Source organism: Columba livia, chromosome 1 (assembly GCF_036013475.1).
Source record: "Columba livia isolate bColLiv1 breed racing homer chromosome 1, bColLiv1.pat.W.v2, whole genome shotgun sequence".
Lineage (NCBI taxonomy): Eukaryota > Metazoa > Chordata > Aves > Columbiformes > Columbidae > Columba > Columba livia.
Genome location: NC_088602.1, coordinates 119,125,077 through 119,148,453, shown reverse-complemented (window position 1 = coordinate 119,148,453; position 23,377 = coordinate 119,125,077). Strand labels below are relative to the sequence as shown.

The window sequence follows — 23,377 nt, the reverse complement described above, 5'->3', positions numbered from 1 at the left end:
CACAAGGCAGGTGGATTAAGAAACTATCCATTTTACTCTTGGTATAGCTGAACACTCAGTTCTCACAAAGAGTTACTGTCAAGTAGCTGCATTTTTACAACTTTTTTATCACTAAGAAGAAAGCTTAAGGGTTGTGGTTTTGGTGTAGTTCACCACGTGCAATTGTAGCATTGCTATGATCTCCTAAAAATGTTTTGTTGTCTATAGAGTCAATACGAACACTGATTTCACTATGTTAAGGAGCCAAAATTTAAGACTTATTTTAAAAAACAAACTAAATGCGTTTAAAATTAATCCAAGAAACACTTAGATACTGAAACATACCTGGTTCATTTATTCTGCCAAAAGTATGCCGGGTGTTATGCTTCCTGGTTTTAAAACAGGTTTCACAAAAGTCAAAATCATCACAGTTTCTGCATTTGAATCTAGGCCCATTGATAGGAAACATCTGACAGCCATCACACCTGATTTCACAAACGAATGACAAGTAAATACACTCATGGTATATCTTAATTGTAACACAAGTCAAGATAATGGAATCAAGACAATAAAGCTATAGGATAACCCATATACATTAACAAAAATGTAGATCACCACTTACGTGACTCCAGGGTGAATGCTGGGGACCAGTTCCATTTCTGACAACAAGCCAGTCCAATGAGACTGCTGAGGAAAGTCTACAATGACATCTTTTCCATTGGCACTAAAAGCTGTGACAAAAATATGCAGAAAATACAACATGTTGCAAATCTCTATAAAAGGAAGCAGAAAGCGTCCAGTGCAACAACAAAGCAGAAACGCGTAACAAAAGTGACTTTCAAAAGTTATATTTTATTTTAATGGAACTACGTATTAACCTAATCAGACAGCCTGAAATGAGGCAGATGGAAGGGGAGTTCTAAAGAATTTTTAAAGATGTATATTATTATATTTAAATTCCTTCACTCTGGATTTTTCATTTATTTTTTAAAAAAACAGTACCCAAAGAGAAAGAGTACTTCTAAGCACAAGGACAGTATGACCAAAATCTGCACCTCTTCACAGAATCTATGCCTGACAGATTACTTCTATAACATCCCTTACAGCTTGACACTAGTGCATCCCAGTTTCTCCACCCTTCCATATGAAGTCTTCAAGTCAGATTTGCTTCTCAAAAGAAGACCATTTGTGTTCATCCCAAGTATAAATGAGAACTATTACAGGAAGCTGCACAGATTCTTTGAGATCTTTACAGTATGTGAATGGAGTGGCTCAAATAGCAGATGAACACACTAATGAAATGGGCTGTCACAGAGTACATGCCTATAAAATCATCACAGACATCAAATGCATTCTATGCTCTCTTATCATCATGCAATATTCCACAGAACAGTGTGAATTCTAAGTGTGTCTAGAAGATTCTCTCCTCAAACACTGCAGAAGCCCATGCGGTTTCCACTTTTATTACTTCCCCACAGCCCATTTTGAACATACATTACCTTTGACAACTCCCACGCTTCGGTGAGTAACTGATCCCCATTTGTATTTGGGTGTGGTAACAGAGCTTTTCACACGCACTTTGTCACCTATCTTGATATGAGAGGCAGAACTCTGCGGTGGGAATCCTGGCAGTTGCAAGAATAAATGCATGGTGAGTGGGATTTCACCTCCCCCAAAATAGATCTCCCTTAGTGTATCATTCAGTTTTTCATTAAAAAGCTGTTAGCAGTGAACTTACCTAAAAGCTCAACATGGATGTATCTGACCCAGTAAGTACCACCCTTTTGTTGCCAATCACACTGTACATTCAGGTCATGCAATCCATCTCGATCCAATTTAATAACTTTGCCTACATCTCCTTCACAAACCTCCTCATAGGTTCTGCAGCACCTAACCATCATCCCCACCTAGGGAAAAAGGACAATTGGATGCCATAACTATGCAAAGACTTTTGTATCAGGAGAAGAATAGTTTCAACCTAGCTTTTCACCATCATGCTTACCTGAATATTCTCCCTCACATACACAGCATAGTCATCGTTACTTAGGAAATCAGCTCGTTTTTTATAGGTCTGGCTCTCTGTTACAACGGCACCGCTTGACTGGAAAAAAATCCAAAATAAACACATAACAGTTACAAAATTTGTTTTCAAGTCAGATCAAAATTGTTAGCAGAGACTGAAGACAACCCAACCAAAAAAAACCCCGTAATATCGAAATTCCATGCCAAAATGAGAAAAAAAACAAACAAACAAATTGCAATAGGTCAACTGATTACAGGGCTAACATTCACGATCTACTTCACTTTAAACTAAAGTTTAGTTTCCAAAATTACTTGCAAAGAAACGTAGCTGCAAATTTTCAAAATGTATGAAACAAGCTGCAAGTTGCTTTCATGAAATCTGCTTGCCTAAGAAAATTAAAACAAAGACTATTTGTAAGTAATCTACTTAGCCTTCAGATCACACATTCACATTCTACTGCTTAGGCTACTTGTTTGGAGAGAAAAACAACAAAAACACAGTGGTGAATGCTAATCTTCTGCCTAAAGTATACTATTAATTTTTCTGTTCTGTAATACAATGGGATTTTGAGTATTCCCTTAGAAAAACAAGCTGAAGAAAAAAGATAAGACTGTAGCTATCAGAAATCATTCCTTTTAACACTTGATTAACTGAAAAAAAATTATGAGAACTACTGCATCCCAGCTGTGGTGAGAATCTTCAGAAAAACTTTGTCTTATTTAGAGCACTAAATGTTTGTTGGTTTTGTTGGCTTTTTTGTCATTTGAGGCCAATATATAGTGCAGTTTCTCACTGTAATATTGATAATGATATCAGAACTCAATATCAAGTTAATTTCCTTCAAAACATAATGCATTTCTTTCAATTACAAAGTCTCATATGTGCCAGAAAACTCAACCTAACTCCTTAGCAAATAAATAGAAATACAGAATCCATTTCATTTTATTGGCAAATCCTTACTGAAACAGCTCGTGGAAGCTAACAGAAGCTTAATATAAATTCACATTAAAGCCATCACACACAGTAGGCATTGTAAAGGTTATTTCACCACCAATAAGTGAAAACATTTTTTACGTTTTTGTGATTCAGTTATTAATTCCTCAGTCATTCCTTGTAGCTAACATTGGTTTTTCAAACCAATGGAAGGAAGGCAGGGGAAGAAAATTAAAAAAAGAGTCCTTTACAAATATTACACTATAATATCGACTATTTTAGATGAAACCAAGACCAACTATCAGGGATACTTACAGCTATGACTAGTGAAACATCTACCTGTATTCCATTCTCCCCCTGTGCTACTCAAATATTTATAGATTATTCTTGAGTTCTTTCATGACATGCCTTAGAAAGACACAGCAAATGTGGTCCTGGTTACAGTCTTGAAAGCCTGGGTCAGCAGAATGTCTTTATACTCTAAGCAAGTTTGTAAAAGAAAAGAATTATAGAAGTTCAGCCAACTAGCATGGTGCAGGTTTTAGTAAGTTGATACTTACCACAGGGCAAGCAGCTTCAGCTTCTTCCACTTCCTCTGCTATTTCCTCATCCGAATATTCATCAGAGAGAGTATCGGCATCAGAGAGATCCGTAATTTGAACATCAGGGTGATCCAACAGCCAGCCAACCAAGGCTTCCACTCCTAATACAGAAAACAAACTTAGTCTGTCTCTAAGGGATTCCCTGACATTCTTAAGATAGTATCCAAAAAGCGAAGTAACAATTGCGTCCTTGTAAGTAGCGTTTAATCTGCTCGTGACTTTCCTTCATCCTTAATTTAACTAAATGAAATACCTGGTAATCCAGAAGCACTTCCAGAAGTTCCAGACAGAGATTTCAGAGCAAATTCTATGTTCTTCCTAGGAAATCCCATTTCCATAAGCTGAACTACAATGGGGAGGGGTGGAATTGGAGACTGTTTGCGCTTCTTCGCTTTTGTGGGTCGGATATGTTGCACTGTGATGGGTGTTGTAGCTTCACTGGAGCTGCAGTCTTCAAACACTGGAGTTGAAGGATGTGTCGACTCTACAGCCAGATACTGGCATACTGCCAAAGCAGCAGCCTAAATGAGAACAAATAAATCAGTCCCAGTACAGCAAGCATATTTAGTATGTTTTGCACGTTTGTGTGCCTGAAATGAAAGGTTATTTGCCAAAAAAAGGGTTCAGTGTCACGTTTTTTTATTTAAACCTCTAGATTAACAAGTTTCAACCGGAACGTGAAGTACAAACACTTATTTAATTACATTACTTATTAGTGGAAAACACAGACTTACCTCAAGCTCCTGTTTATCAAATATTGCTTTCACGGGTGATGGCTGTGTAGCAGCTGTCAAAAGTTGCTGTAAAAGAATCATGGGAGGCTGAGGTCCTTCAGGAGACATATCTCCTATGTCGGGAGAGGCAACCGCTCCATCCTCTTGAAACAAAAACATTATTTTAACCAAAATCATGTAATGTAAGTCAATCAGGGGACTCATTCTGAGGCCCACTGGTTGATCAAATACGTTATTTCTCACATATTTCTTCTCCACAGGAATCATGCATTTAAGACTAAATCATGTGTGCCACAATCTCCACACAAAAAAGTAAATGAGGAATTTGTAGGTAAACAATGATTTTACTAAAATACACCTAGAATATGTCTGGCAGAAACTGCTCAGTAGACAGTGAAACTGCACAAGGACCTTCTGAGTCCACCTTGTTACAATAAGATTATTATACAGAGATCCTTCCAGGATAAAACACTTTTTGACAACCAACAGTCTCAGTGATCCCCAGAACCATGGTGTATACTTTATGGGTTGAGTCATTTCCCTCTCTAATATCCCTCTGCAGAAGAGCTCCCTATAGATATTCATTGCCCCTTCAAAAGAGTATACCTTTTTTGAACTTTTATATTTGATTTGGTATTCTTGTTGGCATAAATGTTCATGTTTCCTAGATCTTTACTGTGGCTACCTAAGGAAAGTATCCTCACTCTTAATTCCAACAAAAGGAAGTCCCCATATTTGGAACAGTAACAAAACAATTAATAGTCCTCAGGTACTTATGCAGTTTGGGTTAAAGAAAAAAAAAATAAATAAAAAAGTTGAGTGCTTTTTTCACCTTAAAAACTGATGGTAGAAATAAAACCATCTTCTATTCCTGGGAAAAAAAAACCTGATGATTCTGTTGACTTAAAATTTGGCAACTGACCAAAAAAAAAAAAAAAAAAACCACAGAAATATACAAATAAGCCAAATATATTAATATATTTAAAAAGTATCTATGTGTGTGTGTTTACATATATGTATATATTTTAAGACTTCATAAATGCCCAAAGACTTAATATAAACTATAAGGGCATCAATAGCTATCCTGAAAGCTGACAGATATATTTTCTTTATTTTGATACATAGAAGGAATGTATTTAGAGAATGAATTCAAATTATTAAAACTAAAATTCCTTAAACTTCTTTTAAGATTATGCTTAAGACACTGAATCCTGGTACTTGTTTCACTGGAAACTGCAAAACATTCGAAGTAAAAGGAATAGCCAACTGAGAACTCATAGTTTAAGTTCCAACATAGAAAAAGAAACCACTGCAAAAAAAACACAAGTTTTTTTTCAAATTGCTTACAAAGCTTGCTAACTACAGACGACTTACAAATTTAGCTAACTCCAGTATCTCAAGCTTCAAACACCTGATCCACTTAGTCTTCAAACCTAAGTTAAAAAGTCAAAATGCTTTTAATATATAAGGTTAAAACATCCCTGAATTTTTATTTGTTGGAGGGCAAACCTAATTTCTAGCCTCCACTAGCAAGAGTTATAGTCACATACTCTACCATCGAAACAAACAGCAGCACACTCAGGTTGCATTCCAGAATACCTGAAGGATTTATTGTGCTCTCCTGAACAGCTGGCTGAGACAGGATCTGCCTTAGTGTATCCTGGTGAGAAAGTAGAGCTCGGCCTGCTTTCAGTATGTACAGCTTCAATTGCTGGCATCGCAGCAGATCCAAATCCACTTGACCTATCAGAAATATTAAGCAGCAATTAGTGATAGGAATATTTTATGCTAAAGAAAGGCTATTACTCATAAGACCTCAGTCCAAAAGCTAGTTCACATCTTATCTCACTGTGTGAAAGCTTCTGAAATACTGATGGTTTGAAGTAGCTTGAACAGCACCTGGATAAAAAGTCTACATACATTCTATAACCCATTATATTAAAAACACCACTTTCCTAGTTTTCACACTCTGGGCAATCATATAGATGATATATAGCACAGTAAATGGGGTTAAGATGTTACATGCATTCAATATTTTAAACAATTCAATAAGAAAAGTCCAGACTCAAACCTTATTTACACTTTCTCAAAGTCAAAAAGGCATTCCACTTACAGCGCAGAGCAATTAATCTCCTAGCTAAACTTGTCTCATAAGTGCCTACTAGTCAGTCTTGACTAAGAAAAAACTGTAAGGTTCCAGAAAACCCCTTTTCTTATATACATATATCCAGCTATTTAAAACAAAAACAACCAACCACAGAACAAACACACAAAAAAAGAACAACAATAACAAAAAACAAAACCAACCAAACAAACAAACAAAACCCCCAAAAAACCCACAAACACACAACAACTGTACCTGAAAGACCCTGACTGGGCGACTTCATTCTTTGTTTTTCTGTTTTACTTCCAGCTAGATTCACTAACTGAGCCCAAATGGATAGCATAGGTTCAGTGAAAGGCAAGTTGTTCACATTGAAAGCCACAACTGGAAGCTACACGGTGTGGGAAGAAAAAGAAAACAAAAACATACAGATAAGCGTTTTCCAAAATTTTACAAAATCATTCAAAAGTTTCAACTGTTACTAACCGAAGAAGAATAAAAATAGCGTTTGTCTTCTTGCTCCTGACTAGGAACAACTGGAGAGGATTTCTATTCCCTGCATAGCTCCTAAGCCTGCATTTGTATCACACAATTGCAGGCCTACTTGGTGAAAAAGCGAGAGGAAGGAAGAGCTGCAGTCCCTGAAACAGACCAGGCACTTTGCACTTTCACTAAAGCCGTATTAACCAACTTGAGATTAAGATTCAAATGGAAACACCCAACTTTTTCTACACGAGTTAGCAAATCAAGTTAAACACAAATAAATAAGCTCCTCTCAGATAAGAGCTACAAATCACACTGTTGTGACTGGAGATTTTATGTCAAGTCAAAGGACTTCAGCTCAAATATCTTCTTCTTTCACCTCCTCAACAAACGAGGATGAGCATTAGAGGCCCTATAGAGGTTTGCGTGAGCATCATCTCAGATTTGCATTCAGAGCATCATATTTGTTAAACACCAGTGTTTTCACTGCATGAAGAACAAGTATTTTCTTTGCATATCAGAGCGTTTAACAATACCCTTCCCTGTCTTAAAGCCTCAATGAAATTAACTTACTGGTTTTAGTTGATTCAGAGGGCACACTCTACACGTTCGCATGTCATAGAACTGGACAGTGATTTTCCCTTTGGGGGTGATTCGTGTCACTGTGCCTTCTCCAAATTCATCGTGAACCACTTGTCCACCCAGTCTCAAGCGACTGTCTATGCCCCCAATCACTGCTAACACGGCCATGAGGCCTCCCACCTCTGGGTTCTCAGTGTCAGGAAAGTAGTCATCCAACACGGCCTAACAAAAAAACAATAAAATTAACTGTATGGAGAAAACATGTACTTCTGTCTGCTTTAAAATACAAAGTTAATCACGCATACTTCAATTTAAAAATTACAACACAAAAATACACATATATAAATACAAAAATGGTTTCAAAATTAGGCTTAACATTGTTTACAAGCATTTAATATTTATAATTGCAAAATAAATATTGCTATAAAAATGAGCTTATTTTAAAACGTGGAAACTACCCCTTCTGACTGTTTTCCTGCAAAGATGTGGGTGATGGAGGTTAGCTGAGAGTTGATGTACTTGTTTATGAGTCCATTCCACTGGCTGAGCGAATGGAGCGTCCTCAGCAGTGCCACTATCTCTTCTGCTAATGTACTACTGTGAGTGGCAGTTAGAGATGCTTGGGGCCTGGCCTTTCTCCTTCTCAGAGTAGATTCTAGAAAGACAAAGCAATTGCACAACAGTTGTCACTTTAACACATACATTTTCTATACATAAAAATAAGACACTTGAGGGGAAAATTCCTCTACCTCTGAGTAGTGGGATATCTGAAGAGCAAGTACTAAGCAGGCTGCCTAAAAATCCAAACAGTTTTTCCACAAGAAACTTCATATCTCTTGACCTTTCATTTTTATCCCAGGATGGAAGTACTGCTTTCAATAAATGTACAGCGAGGATCTAAAAAGAGAACAAAACTTGTGTTATCCAGTTTTAAGTCACCAAATATTAAAGAAAATCTCAAACATATTAAGTACAGAAGAAAGACATTTTAAAGGTCAGCCTTCCTTTGTAGTTCTTCCTAAAATGCTGACTTCTTTACAGCTGTGGAAATTACAGTGCTACTGATGTTCTCTTCAGTTTGCTAAGAAATATTTTTTAAAACGTTGTGCCAGTTCAAAGTCAGTAACAATTTTATTGGAACATTATATTAGTGAATCCAATCTTTTCAAAAGACACGAGACAAACACACATTGGGAAACAGTGCAAATGACTAAAACACAATGGAAAAATAGGAAGGATTGTTCTGATTCTAGCCTCAGAACTGAGTCTTAAGATACATTTCAGGATAGATGTTTCCAAGTGTTCTGCAATTAAGGTAGGATAATTAAAAATCTTAAGATAAAAAGCTGAATGATACAAGAAGGCAAAAAGCAACCACAGTGACACCCAAAAGTAGTTACATGAAACTAAGGCCTCCGATAGAGTACAGGAGGAACAGACTGGCAGCTCCAGACCAAAACACTCAGCGCAGGACTGACGAGAAGCAGGGGAAGGCTGCAAGCACTGCCATATCAAAGAGCAGCTGGGGTGGCACATTCTGAACAGGAACATTTCAAGTTTTGAGCTTCCTCATCTTCCACCCAGAAGACCAACACAATAAAAATGACCAGTAATGGTGAAAAGATCTCTCTGCTTGTAAACCTCTGTCAATAACACATCTCGCTAAAACTTCAAGGTCTCCTCTTGTTATTAATTTAGATGCTGGTACACAAGGAATGCCCAATTCTTTCGAGTATTCCCTGAACAACACAGATGACTTTAATGCACTAAGTCCCACATGATGACAGAAGTCTCATCATATTTAATATAAATTTGCTGGAAGACCACACAGGAATGCACAGGCCTTTATGATACAAGGCTTTTGTTATAAACTGTTGTTGTTTTATCAGGGAAAAGATTAAGATAATCTTTTTATCCCTGATCCTTAAAACTTGGAAGAGTTACTTGATAATAAGGTTGCTTTTCAGTGTTATGAAAAAGGCACTATAAGATGCTGAGGAAAAGAATAAAAAAGAAAGAAGAAAAGGGAGAAGGGGAAATGGAACAAGAGAAACACAATACCAAAATAACATAAAGATGCAGCTTCTTAAGAGAGACTGCAATTAAAACAATAATAACAGTTTAGTGTGGAAGGAGTGACACTAGATAATACACAATTTGGTAACTTTAAAACAAAATTGCACATTTTTCCTAACCATCTTTTTGTTATTCTTTTCTTTATTCAACATCTAGAAAATATTAAATGGGTGTTTCCGGAACATATTTGTGCAACACTTTTGGTGTCTCATCTGTACAAAACTTTCAGGTTTTCAATAGAACAAGGAAGTCTATAGTGTCCTGAAGGGTGAAAAACTCACAGCTGTGTATTTAAAATGAAGAATCCTAAATATAAGAAGACACGTTATCTTTTCTCCAACTAATTAAAAAGTGATTTAAGAACATCCATTTTTTCAAACACTTTTTTTTCTTTTTAAGACAGCTAAAGTCTACTAAATTCATTGCCTATCAAAGTAATTTGGAAATACACATATTACCTGTCTCTGTAGTGAAGCAGCAGTGAAAGATTCATGCCCCTCAACAATTTTCATTAGCAAAGTTATCCACTGAGATGTACTAAGAGTGCTGCACATCTGAGGCATCAGTGCTATACTTCGAATGAATCCCAACGTGCACCAACTCCTATGCTGTTCCTTATAAACTAATTTATTTGGCAAGGAAGCTAAAAACAAAGAGATACATACAGATAACAGTTGACTTTTTCACCAGCTACATATTTCTCTATATACTACACAGGGCTTTTTTGGACAAATCATAACACTGATCTACTCCACCGTCTTTACATGAACTATTAACTTCAATTTTAGAGCCTGTGATTAATTTTATTAAATATGCCTTTAAAACAATTCTCATCCTTATCCTGTTTCCTCATTTCAAAGTAGTTACCAGTGTTACTTCTAAAATCACAAAGCATCTACAGAAATGAATACGACATACCCAGTCAATACTGTTCTCCCCAAAAAGACTGCTAAGAAATCCATTATCTAAGCTGACCATACCCATCTTGATGCTCCTTATCTCATGCATTTCTCTTGCTTTTACTGCTTATGTTATGACTTATGTTGCTTTTGCTAACAGTTAAGATTTTGAAAGCACTGAAAATGCATTTTCTAGCCTTTGGCCTTAAAGGATTAGAAACTAATAGCAAAAGATTTACAAAGTTACAAGACAACAAAGCACAAAACAGCAGCATACAGCTGAATCAGACTGTTTCTATATAACATACCTGATTTATCTATTGTTCCACTCTCCACAAGCATACGGAGTAGACCACACAATGTCCTAGTAGCATCACTTTGCATGACTTCAGCATGGACGCCAGCAGAGAGACACAGTGTCTGCAACAGGTTCACGGTACTTGTCAGCATCATGGAAGTGGGGTGGAGGTTCCTTTCAACTTGTTCTGCTTCTGAAGGAGACACAAAAGGCAAAGGAATACATTAATACCGAGTTAATCTACTTCGCAAAGAGTTCTGAAACAAACATGATGCAAGAAATTTGTTGTAAATATTTTCTCTAAGATGATTTCACATGAAGAAAATTCCTTATTTCCAACTGCAAGAACAAAATATAAACCAGATATTTGGTGCAGATATTTTCAAGTTTTTCTCAGCAGTACACAAAAGAAATTTCAAATGCAATGCAAAGAATAGGGAAGCAGTGTGACTAGATGTATAATTAGGCCATTTAAAAAAACACATTTTAGAACGGCATTAACATACGTTAAAACGTTTACCTCTTGGTGTCTTTAAGTAAAACTACTGCAGCTAGATAATACTGTTTTCTTTGGCCCATTTGCAACAAATGTGATACTGTCCTTTTGATCCTCCTTTCTCACAGTAAAGCTACCTTAAGAAAGATTCTGGTTAGAAAAGTACACCTATTAAATTAATCTTCTTTGATGCAGCATTTTCTCCCCTGAAAGAAACTTTCTTCTATTACAAGATACCAATTTTGGCACTCAACTAAAAGCCTGCCTCCAATTCTACAAAAAAAAGTGTTTTTTTTACCAGAATCATCCTCAGTGTCCGAATCCTCTGTTGTGGGCTGTGTTGCTGGCGGTGGCTCAGCTAGTTTGAGATCATATTTTCCCTCCTTCCCCATTCTGTAGGAATTTGTGCTTCCGGTGTCCCACTGCACTCTGATCCAGCCATCTTCTCCCAACTCTCCAATCACACGACCCAAACCTGGAGGGGGTCCATCCTGACAGAAGAGAGGCTCAAGTTACATGATCTACAACACTAATTCATATCCAAAGTTCATAAAATAACAAGGCATTTGCTCTTCTTTGCTGCTAACATAATGGTTAGGTAGTAAACATTCAATAATATTTCAAAATTCTGCATAAAATTAGAAAGCATTTCACAATCTTCAAAAGAAATCACCCCAGTGAACTGCAGCGCCCAAGTTTAGATCTATTTTACTGTGTAGTACATAAGTGCTGTAAGCGCCACCTAGTTGGAAGTGTATAATACTGTAGCAAATAAGTGATCCAATTTCCTGTTTAATCGTGAATCAGAACAGTCTCACTAAAAAAGAATTTTCATCCCCCATAATGAAGATAAACAAATAATTGATGTATTTTATGTTAATTCTCCAAGTCTTTGAAATGTAAAATGACCTTCAAAGTTTGAGCATAAAATTCACAGACAGTCCACTGAACAGAGATTTTAACACACCCAAACTTGTATGAAAGAAGTTGTACCTGATCACCCCATTTCCAGTCTACCCCTCTCACCACTCTGGTACCAATTTTCATCATGGCTGCCAGCTCTGGTCCAGAAACAGGGAGCTGAACAGGTGTTGTTTCCTTTCTTGACTCTTCTAGGACTGTGGCAGAAGCTCCACGAGAAGAGGCAATCATATCTTCTTCAATGTTGTCAGAACTAGGTCCTGAAGAGGTAAAAACACACAAAAAATTAAAACTACCTATAAGTTTTTCTACATACCTTTGTCACACTCAAAACTTTAAGGCACATATCTTTTGCAACATAAAAGCAATAACAAATAGGACAGCTGACTTAACAAGTGATACACAGAATGACAGAATGTTAGGGACTGGAAGGGACCTCAATCCTCCTGCTGGAGCAGGAACACCTAGATGAGGCTACACAGGAAGGTGTCCAGGCGGGTTTTGAATGTCTCCAGAGTTGGAGACTCCACAACCCCCCTGGGCAGCCTGTTCCAGTGCTCTGGCACCCTCACTGAGAAGAAGTTTCTTCTCAAATTTAAGCGGAACCTCTTGTGTTCCAGTTTGAACCCATTACCCCTTGTCCTACCGTTGGTTGTCACTGAGAAGAGCCTGACTCCATCCTCCTGACACTCACCCTTTACATATTTGTAAACATTAATAAAGTCACGTCAGATGAGCTTTTAAGAAACTAGGATATAATGGTTTTCAATGCACAGGGCTCTAAATACTTAGTTTTGAACAAAAATAAGTGACATTATAATGATGAGCCCAGTGGCTAAATGTTTTTACTGAAACAATGTTTTTGGAAAAATTTCTTACGAACACTCTGGTTAAGTACAAGTTACGAGAACAAACATTTGCTGTTATCTAAGAAAACCAAAAAAGAAAAAGTAGGATAACATGAAGCATGGCAAAAAACATCATAGAGCTTCTTACAACAGAACAAAGGAAGACTACAGCTGAAAGATGCAGACTGGGAACAGTTTTAATATGTAGAACACATGAAACTGAATGAGTATGGAGTTGGGAGTTTAATGTTTTCATTTAAAATTTTCCATTTTTAATTTATTTGTAATGTTTCCACCAAAACTACACTATCACTCCTGAATTCTAGCAAAGGATGGCCAAAGAAAAGGCTCAGGAGAAAAATTATGAAAGAATAAAGGCTACAGTCAAACTCCTTTCTCAATCGTGCTTGCAGACAGGGTTTTTTGCATTGGGGGTAAAGGTGAATAGCAGTAAGTACCATCTTTAAGCAGCAAAGTCATCCTATTTTTTGCATACACCAACAAGTAAAACACACAGGAGATTTACAAAACACGTGCTTTCTTCCAAACAAGAAAGCAGAAGATCCCGTACCTATCAGCCGCAGTGCTGTTTGTGTCAATGCCAGCATGCCAGAGTTCAGGAGGAGGCTCAAGGTATTGGCACCGTGCTGCAGTGTCAACATGTTGAGCATGACCAATAGAAAGCGTGCTTGTGGAATAGTCCCCAGGCTTGGTCCTGCTGGATTCTCATTAGTAATTGTTTGAAGCGGAACAGGCTGCACACCTATCCACAAGTAACATAAATAACAAAGTCAGTTGACATTGGCGAGCTGCAATAAAACAGGTTCTAGATTTGTTCGATGGTTTAAAATACTTTTTTATTCCCTGCTAGGCTTTAAGAACTTATAAGCTCAAGTCCCCAGAAACTTTTTATAATTTAGATTTTAATGGCAAAGTGTTACTAAAGAGTATCAATGACCCGCTGCTAGGACATCAGCAACATTCTCTTAAACACTGAGAAGTGAAGTTAGGGAAGATCACAATGACAGGGTAAAATGATACAAGGACAGACAGAAAGTCAAAGTATTTCTCAGCACAAACCGAGGGAACCGATTTTAGGATCCCAATTATTGGGAACTTTAAAAAATGCAACAATATTAATTTAAAACAGTTTTGTCCCGAGCCAACATCAACAAAATGAGGTTCACCTAGTTCTTTAAATTTTGCATTAGCATCTAGCAGGATGTTCCGGACATTCTGAATAGCCCATGCATACAACTTTCCAAAAGTTACTTCTAGCAGCATTCTGTTAAACGGTGGGATCAGATCAACATCCTTCAAGCAGTCGGTAAGAGGTTCCCTTCATAGAAAAACAACAACACAAATAAGTATTTCTTTCTTACTGAAGAACTGTGAAAGCAAAAACGACAAAAAGTTTTACCCTATATTGGCTCCTTCTGGAATAAGCCTCTGCCACCCACAGAACATTGCATACTGGACAGACGGGAGCAAAAAATTCTTTGCTGCTAATTTCAGAATAGTATCTATGCCCTCCAAACGAACTTCTGCTCTTTCCAACTGCAAAAGAGAAAAAAAAAATGTCATACCTATGCAAACTTCTAATACACGCAAGCCCATTTTCTTCCATTTTACCTGTTTTAATAAACATTTTCTCATTTTTTCTACATCCACTGGCTCTTCTTTCAGTGCAAATTCAACAATGGTATTGAGGAGGGCAGACTGTGGATACAAGCCTTGGACATTTTGCTTCAGCCATTTGTATTTGTGAACACCTGTAACTGTACTCAAAAGTGGTTGCCACTTATCCTACAAAACAGGAAGGTAGTATGTTAAAACATATTTTAGATTACTGAAAATATGTTCTTTCATGTAAAAACATGTCCAAATTTAAAATACTAGGAGGGAACAAAAAAGGAAACTTCTTCAAAGCCAGGAAAGAGCTTAGTATTATTTATTTACAATTACTACATAAAATTTCAAATGCATTAATATTCAAAAAATATGTAGTAACTCATCACAACCTTTTGTTTTGAAATGAAGCTTTATCTGAACACTTCTAAGATTAGCAATAATCTAAAAATTAAAGAAGGTACTTTTACATATTCTAAATATGCAGTACACAAGCTTATTTTTAAGAATTATTCACCAAAACAATGCACCATACTCCATTATATATCTCAAACACCATTAGCAGAATATTACATGTCAAGTTACAGCAATCTTGCTTTAGCAAATATTTTTTCCTCTTGTTTTCCTTATTTACAAGGTTGATTTAAAATCTAATATCTTACCTTGGGTGATTTGATCGGTATGGGCCTTTTATCTATAGGCACAGGACTGTGAGGTACAACACAGGATTCTTCCAAATCACCCTCTTCGTTTCCAATTTTGGGTTCTTCCACATCAGCAGATTCAGATTTTTTTGGCACTAGAAAGAAAAAAAATATTATTTCATGTAATCTGATAACATTTTACAGTGTCACATTTTTAAGTTTTCATGATAACCTAAGCATACAGAACTCTTAAGATCTGCCTGTAATAAAATGGAAATGTACTTTCGGTGAACTCTATGTCCAACTATTACCAAATTAGCTCTGGTAGTATCTCAATATGCTTTTGTCTTTAAAGACCAAATTCAAAAGCACTTTGACGTTTGTCTACCACATTATTTCCAGTTAAACAGTTTTTTGACTACACTGCTTAATAACGCGTTTTTTTAATACGATGCCGCTTCTAGTTAAACTTTATTAAAACTAATTCACAGAGGGACTGATATTATTGATGGATCATTTTTAATATGCTGGGAGACAAAGAAGCACGTCTCACCGGAACCTGACCCTGTTGTGTGCCTGTTTTTACTGTAGGAATTGACATGTAACCATTCATTTAGAAAACCTTGGGAAAATGCAGCTGAAAGCAAATAGCTTTGATGTTTTAGCTACTGAGAGTCTCAACTATAGAGCAACAGACCTTGAAATGAGATTGATTTTCATTGTTTCAAAGAAAATAAAATATTAATGCTGTCTTACCTCTTTTTTTCCTTTTTTCTCTAATTATTTTCTGAGCTACCCTCCTCCATCGGGGCAAGGAACTCATAAGTTTAAATTTAGACATTATAGAGAGATCGTTGCAAACTGCAGGACGTAATTCATTGAATAAGAATCTCAAACGTTCAATGACAGGAGCACAAACTTCCTTGTAAGAACGTCCTTGCTCTTGATGAGTCTAGAAAAGGCATTGAAAGACGAGGTTACTCTTTAATATATAATAAAATGAACAATATATAACTTTTTAATTAAAACTTCAAATGAAAAATAATCTAACCTTCAGCAAGTAAGAGCGAGCCTTACCTTTATCAGTGAGCATTTTGCTTGGTAGACAACACGACACACATCCACGACAGACTTTGGTAAGGTTTTGTGCTTCACCTGGTCAACTCCAAGGGCACCAGGATGAACAAGAGACAGTGCTACATGACCTAAATGGGAAAAGACAAACTCTGAATATGCATTTCCAAAATCATCCGTAGCAGAGTTAAAACTGGGTCAGCTACACCACAAGCCTACCTACCCAAATCTTCATGTTTCAGAAGACAGCATAATAACAAACGTCCCACTTCTTCCACAGGATGCTCAGGAGGGAATGTGATTGGTGTTGTTAAGTGACACTGTTTACAGTATCTCTCTATTTGACACAAGAAGTCCTACAAAAACACAAAACAGCCTCTATTGAACTTTGGTTTTAAATGTAATGAAAAGACCAAAAATACCGCAGCCAGCACTTAAGTAATACTGAATAACCTCTACCATCTGAACTAACATTCAGAAGTGAGATACACCATACAGTATGAGCTATTTAATACACAGCAATTACAAACCAATAACACAAAGAATGCCCCGTATCACTCTTCTTGTATGAAGAGCAATGGGGCTCACGGAACAAAGCTACTACTGCTTTTATTTCTTTCTGAAATAGCCAGGTCACCTCACACAATTTTTAATTGTCTTCTCCTGACTCGTCATTACTGCTATCCTATCATCCCAAGGACTTCTTTGTGTTTTTTTGGTGTTTGTCAATTTGTTTGGGCTTTTTTGGTTTGGTTTTTGGGTTTTCTGGTTGGCTGGTCAGTTATTTGGTTTTGGGGTTTGGTTTTTGGTTTTGGTTTTGGTTTTGGGGAGGGGTGTGTGCTTGCGGGGTTCTGTTTCTTCATTTTGGAAAAGGAGCTGAACTTAAAGGGTTATAATATCTGAAGGCATTTCAGAAGCCAGTGATCCACATACATCTTACGGGTTTTCATAATATCCACAATCCCAACTGGGTGAAACCTGAACCTCAAGGCACAAATGGACTTTAAGACAAAGGCATCCATGCACCTGACCCAGAAAAATACATTTACGCTTTAACAAAGAAAACTCTATCTTAGTTCAACCAGAGGTGAACATGGCCTGTCAATAGTACTAAAACTTGACAGGGAAAGTAATGCATTTTCTGTTTTTCTGCTAAGCACACATTTAAATTTTTTAGTTCACCCACTCAAAAATTCAAAATAAAATACTGTATGTGAAATACACGAAGTTCATCCATTAGTAGGACTCAACCACTCCTTTCACAGAAAGTAATTCTGAAATAACTTCTTCAATTGTTTTGTTGTAACTTTTGGAGAATTTTAATGAACAGAACTGTTTCAGGCTGCCACTGTCACCCTTCAGCAACAATTTTTGTGAACATAACTACTGAAGGCTTACCTTCACAGTGTGATCCTGAATATTATTATCTGCAATAGCTTGGAGAAAAGGTTGTGAATGGTCACTCAAAGTTAATCGATGTGTATATAGTTTTGATTTATTTGGGGTAGTATTACCAGGTGAACTGCAATGGTCTTCATCTTTTTCCTCATTATAACTGTAATGAATCTGACTAGTTTGCAAGCCTCCAGAAAAGATAGATGACTTCAACCATTCTAAAAAAAAGAAAATGCAAATGTGTATTCCAATGAAAGACTAAGCTATCAAGATTCAAACAATTACCTCAAATAAAATACATACACAGCTTCAAACAAGGTTTAGCAGCTCTTCCATTTGCTGAAATTTTTGGGGGTTGCAAATAAGAAACAGTAAAGTAACATGGTAGTCATCATCTGTTTAGAGATAATAGGGCCTTAGCCATTTTCATGTGATTAATACTGAATTATACTCCGTTTAGCAAATTACAACACCCAAAAATACAGAATCCAACAGCAGGTGCTTCAGGTATTCTTAAGTGAACATAAGTGAGTGAGATAACTGGGCTATACAGAGTTTCCTTTCTATTTCAATATTCTATCTTGTATATTACAAAATTCTGGATATTTAACTGTTCAAAATTATGTAATCCCCACTTAAATCTTGCTAAATGATTGGACCTTGTTGAATGCAGTAATTACTGTTAAGAATAATGAACTTCTTCAGAAGACAGCAAAACTAAGAAGGTGCTAGATTTCCAAGATAATTTATTCCACCTGTGTCTTCCTCTTGCATACTTCGAGAAGTATTTATCACTTAATTAAATTCAAAATGAAGTTCTGCTTACTGGCACATTCAACTTCCAGAGGAGACAGTGGTGTGCTCATTGCCAGGTAGGAAGCGTGCAGTCCAAGGAGAAGACCCAAATTCCTTTCTGTATCTATCAGAGGTGATGACAAAGTACTGATATCTGGTGTTGTAATCACTTCCTGGTCAGGCTAATTAAAAGAAATAGGAATTGAAAGCTAGAACTGAGCTCCAACAAGAATTTTGAAAGCAAAGCAATACTTTACTTTAGAAAGAGTATATTCATTAATACATGACATTTTTACCTCCATATACTGGCCCACACAGAAGGCATGCATTGATTCCCGCGTGTCTTCAAACTGCAAAGCAGCTTCCAAAGCAACAACTGGGTCCTCACCTGCAAACTGAGCTAATGAAAGAATGAGCTGATCAGTATAATATCTAAAACCTTGTTTATGCCATCTAATTTTGAAACAGAAGTAATCTGTGTCTGTAGTTCAGATTAATTTAATTTAGATGCTGACTCTCACCAAGTATGCTATTGCCAGTTAAAGACTGGGTTTGGAAGTCCTTTATATCGTACACCTTCCCATCAATCACTGTCCAAAATCCTCCATCCTTGTTATGGTTCTCTAGATCAGCTTTACGTATAAGCGTCACCTCTTCATTATTTCTGCAACTCTGGCCAGTAAAAAATGAACCTACAGGTAATAAAACAGAATACTGAATTTAACAACAGAAAAACAGAAAGTTAAGTTTTTTCTGAACATTCTTTTAATAGTTGCTTAAGCAAACTCTTCACTTCTACTCAAAGGTTACTTGTCTTTCGATATGCTCAAAAGTCAAAATGGCTATTTATATGTTCCTGTCCACACATCACACAATTAAACTGGCTATATTTTGTGTTCTTTTACGCAATAATCTCCAATGTCACACTATCAAAGACCCAGCATTGCCCAACTACAGAGCTGTTTTGTTTGGAGAGGCAGCAGAACCACTGGTATTCTGGCAAATCACTGCTCTAGTCAGTTCTCCCTCAAAATTACTTTGGTTTTATTACATGTGCCTGCAAGGCATTGGTTGTATATTTAATTTCTGTCTAAATATTTTTTATTTTTAATAAAAGAAGCAAGGTTACATACAAGTTGGAACTCTTCCAATTTACTTATCAGTAACCTATTTCAAACTAAAGGTATTTTCATCCAGGCAAGAAAGATCAAAGCAATGTTCACACACATGAGCATACATTTCAGTTTGCTCAATTAGACCAGTAACTCCATTTTCACACCATTTTTCTCTCACCCCAAGACACTACTCTCTAGCAGTGTGACCTTTAGCCAACCAGGTTTCATTCCTCGCTCCACCAGTAAAATGCTCATAGTCAGAAATGCAGATTTTCTGTTTCTTTTCACCCCAGACACAGCCCACATTATAAAGTTCCCCGGAAATAGAAAAATTCCTTATTTCAAAGCTTTTGCATTATTCTCCCTTTATGTTACAGACAGAATTTAGTAACAAAGTGTGTAGATGTACTACTCATGTTTTCACTGCCACTTTTCACAATCAAAGTGCAAAATGATGTGAACTACTTATTGAAAAAGCTGCACCTCTCATCTGCTTAATCCTACCTCTATACATAACTTCCCAAAGAATTTACTGACAGCAATAAATACTGCCATATAACCACCATACGAATTGGTTTATAAAAATTGTACTATAAAGTAGAACTCCTTTCCTGAAAGTAGTTAATGAATAGTCATTATTTTTATATAGCTAATTTATGAAAACATAAATAAAAAAATAGTCCAGATGCTACTAGTACATACCCATTATTCCTGGCCATGCTAAATCCTCATTGTCATCCCTTTCCTTTCCAGGAGCTAAATGGTTAAATCTGTCTAGATGTTCTAACAAGCCAGCCAACAGAGGGATGGCACCAGCTTCCTGCATTAATCCTGCATTTTTACTGAGGAGTAGCACTATAGAAACCACCAATTCTGGAAGAAGAATGCCTGAAATACAGAAAACAAAGAAGACATTCACATTTAATTCAAGACCTACTTCTATAGCATCACAGAAGTATATCACAGAACAATGCATTCTGCCTTCTATTACCACTTCAGTACAAAGCTCTTGCCATCAAATCTGCCCTCTTTCCTATCAATTGGAAGACTAAATTGAGTCTTTTCTAGTTATTTAGAACTTTCAAGAACATCTACAACATAACTCTACCACCTCCTGGAAGGGGAGGAAAGGAGGGCAAAGAAAAACCTACCTGTTAAATCTCCATCCACAACACGAGATACTTCTGCAAAATGCCTGTGACTAGTGGAAGCAATGCTGGTTGCCACAGGAAGGATATCACCAATGTGCGTGCACAGCAGAGCAGTGTATTTCTTCAGTAAAGAGCCAACGCCTAAGAGGTCTGGACCTGCATAAAAAGCAGGATGAGAACAGAAAACCTTCGCATAGCCATATTTAAGAAACAGATTTCAAAAGCTGCCAACATCTTCTGAAATGCAGCCACTCAGTACTAGCACTGAATTAAGAAGCCATTATCTTTTTAAAAGTTTATGAAAAAATGTGTTATCTAGATCCTATTGTCTTCCAAAAAGAAATTTTCCTTTACAGAAAACAATTTAAAGAAAACAGTTTCAAACACTTTTCAGACAGACTGTGAAATTCATCCGATAAATGAGACAAGAGGATAAGATAAAATAAGAAACTGCTATCCTGTAAAAAAGGTATTAGAGAAATACTTGTGGGAGGTGGGGCTTATTTTTTTTACAATAACTTACTGTATGTATTAGGGACCTGCCCAACACAATCTCCTGGGTAAAGTTTACTAACAAGAAGACGTTGAAAACGCAGCAACAGGTCTAGAGAAGCAGATCTCTCTTTGTTATAATGTTCTTGGTCCATGCAGGAAGAAATGCGACGAGCAACATCTTTTAGTTTGGCTATCGTCTGTGAAGCGATGTTCCTAATTGATATAAAAGTATTATTAAGTACTTAAAGGGGGCTGATAATAAAGACAGTGCACAGAAACACAGGTTAAGCTTTTGCTAAAATTTCACACAAATATATAAGAAACCTATGCAAACTTTCTTTGGAGGATGTTCCCTCGTTTGCACCATAGTACCCAAAAAGTCAGGTTTTTTTATTATAGAGGCATTTTGTTTAACAGGATTCATAAAATACATCAATTTTGTATTTCTCATCATCACTCACTACAACAAAAATAGCCTGACAATTTTAACTGAAAGGCTGCAATGAAAGTCATGACACTGTAGTACAAAAGAGTCTCAATACTGATTAAACTACCTGGTTACTATCACAAGTAAATGAAAATGCACCATACATTTTTTCTTTGTAATCTCGTAATTACTTCCTGCTACAAATGCTACATATTAAATACTGCTGTAGTTGCCAAAGCAGCTTTGTTCTCAGCACCCTATGGGTCATGCATTCACAGTTCTCAGCGTCAAGAATTTAAAGTTCAGGTTTAAAAAACAAGGTAGGAAAATGTTCAATATTTTGAAATCTGAGGAACTAAAATGCTACCAGGAGACTATTAATTTGCTAACCAAAATTAGTCATCCTTTAGCTGACTAGGTCATAGAACATCTAAACAGATGCTCTGTACAAAAAAAAAAAAAGACAAATTCAAAGCAATTACCTTAGTAACTGCTGAATTAGCTGAACTAATGGTAAACTTTGTTTTCCTGCAGATTCATAGATTCCAGTATTAATAAGGTCTTTGTCTAATGGAGTCCTGCTCCTATGAAGCGTCGATGCATTTGCTTCTTGTTCATCAATTTCTTTTTCTTTCTGTGCTTCTTTTTTTGCTTCAATATCCTAAAAAGTAAATAAAGTTGAAGAATACACACAAACTGCCACCAGGATTAGGAAATATTCTCTTAACAAGTATTGATGATAACAAGATCGAGTTATTTTTACCTACGTCAGAAACGAAACAATTCCTACCAGACAAATGTGTCTTGTATATTCCATAACAACCACATAATCAAACTTCTTAAATAATTATAATATTTTATATGTATATATAAAATAAAATTATAATCTAAAAGGCAGGGTAGGATAAAGGTAAACAGGAGTAGACCAACTCTAAATTCAATTTCCATTCCTGTAAACCAAGTTAACAATTGATTTCTGTGCTATGTATGTTTAAACATGCCAGTATCTGATGCACAGCTCACAACCGAAGATATGTTTATGCTGTATTTTAAAAGTAACAAATCCAGGCCACTGCAGAAGAACCTGGATGAGATTTGCTACTCAGCAATACTTATACAGAACTCCTCTGAGACTTTAGACAATGGAAATTAACCTGCACAGTGCTGTCACCTAGATCACTTTCAGCATCTATCTGAAGTTGGCTCAAGCATCTCTGACGTCTGCTATAACATAAATGTGCCCTAGGAGACCTGGTTAAGAAACAAGAGGTCCTGAATGTCTTTAAAGACTACAGAAAACTCTAATGCTAGATTGTGCATTAAAGCAAAACTTAATACATGCATTTTCTCTGCATCACAAACCTCTCCATTTAACAACATTGGAGAAGAACCAAGAAAATGTACTCTGAAGAATTAAATAAACGAAGAGGCAAGGAAAAAGTACATTTTTGTTTTCAGAGACATAATTTAAGGCAGTCTGTGCAGAGGATGTCCCATCTCCGAGAGACTATTAGAGAAAACAGTGTATACAGGAATTTTCTTTCACCCTTTGTGTAACTAGTTACCGTCTGCTGAAAATTCGAAGGAGTCTGAAATTGAACCTATGGAAACCTGAGATGCTGCAAAGAATTCATTCCTCTTGAATTCCTAAGTAACATGGCTGAAATTTCTGCT

General features: G+C 36.5%; 1 protein-coding gene across 8 annotated transcripts in view; it reads right to left on the bottom strand.

Moving 5' to 3' along the window:
* Nucleotides 1-23,377, bottom strand: part of HERC2 (HECT and RLD domain containing E3 ubiquitin protein ligase 2) — a 114,882-nt gene that overhangs the window by 46,904 nt on the left and 44,601 nt on the right. For all 8 annotated transcript variants that reach the window (XM_065075189.1, XM_065075209.1, XM_065075198.1 and 5 more), the window contains 33 exons: nt 22,186-22,364; nt 21,305-21,489; nt 20,782-20,937; nt 20,333-20,518; nt 19,037-19,207; nt 18,812-18,915; nt 18,547-18,697; nt 17,724-17,938; nt 16,549-16,681; nt 16,329-16,456; nt 16,008-16,203; nt 15,270-15,406; nt 14,611-14,784; nt 14,399-14,535; nt 14,166-14,317; nt 13,550-13,741; nt 12,203-12,390; nt 11,508-11,700; nt 10,724-10,906; nt 9,975-10,159; nt 8,190-8,337; nt 7,899-8,095; nt 7,432-7,662; nt 6,631-6,766; nt 5,871-6,014; nt 4,272-4,414; nt 3,791-4,058; nt 3,496-3,638; nt 1,982-2,080; nt 1,718-1,886; nt 1,479-1,604; nt 602-710; nt 325-464 (listed from right to left, as the gene is read on the bottom strand). In XM_065075189.1, the coding sequence (XP_064931261.1) occupies nt 325-464; nt 602-710; nt 1,479-1,604; nt 1,718-1,886; nt 1,982-2,080; nt 3,496-3,638; nt 3,791-4,058; nt 4,272-4,414; nt 5,871-6,014; nt 6,631-6,766; nt 7,432-7,662; nt 7,899-8,095; nt 8,190-8,337; nt 9,975-10,159; nt 10,724-10,906; nt 11,508-11,700; nt 12,203-12,390; nt 13,550-13,741; nt 14,166-14,317; nt 14,399-14,535; nt 14,611-14,784; nt 15,270-15,406; nt 16,008-16,203; nt 16,329-16,456; nt 16,549-16,681; nt 17,724-17,938; nt 18,547-18,697; nt 18,812-18,915; nt 19,037-19,207; nt 20,333-20,518; nt 20,782-20,937; nt 21,305-21,489; nt 22,186-22,364 (5,398 nt within the window). The remainder of the gene's footprint in view (nt 1-324; nt 465-601; nt 711-1,478; nt 1,605-1,717; nt 1,887-1,981; nt 2,081-3,495; nt 3,639-3,790; nt 4,059-4,271; nt 4,415-5,870; nt 6,015-6,630; nt 6,767-7,431; nt 7,663-7,898; nt 8,096-8,189; nt 8,338-9,974; nt 10,160-10,723; nt 10,907-11,507; nt 11,701-12,202; nt 12,391-13,549; nt 13,742-14,165; nt 14,318-14,398; nt 14,536-14,610; nt 14,785-15,269; nt 15,407-16,007; nt 16,204-16,328; nt 16,457-16,548; nt 16,682-17,723; nt 17,939-18,546; nt 18,698-18,811; nt 18,916-19,036; nt 19,208-20,332; nt 20,519-20,781; nt 20,938-21,304; nt 21,490-22,185; nt 22,365-23,377) is intronic.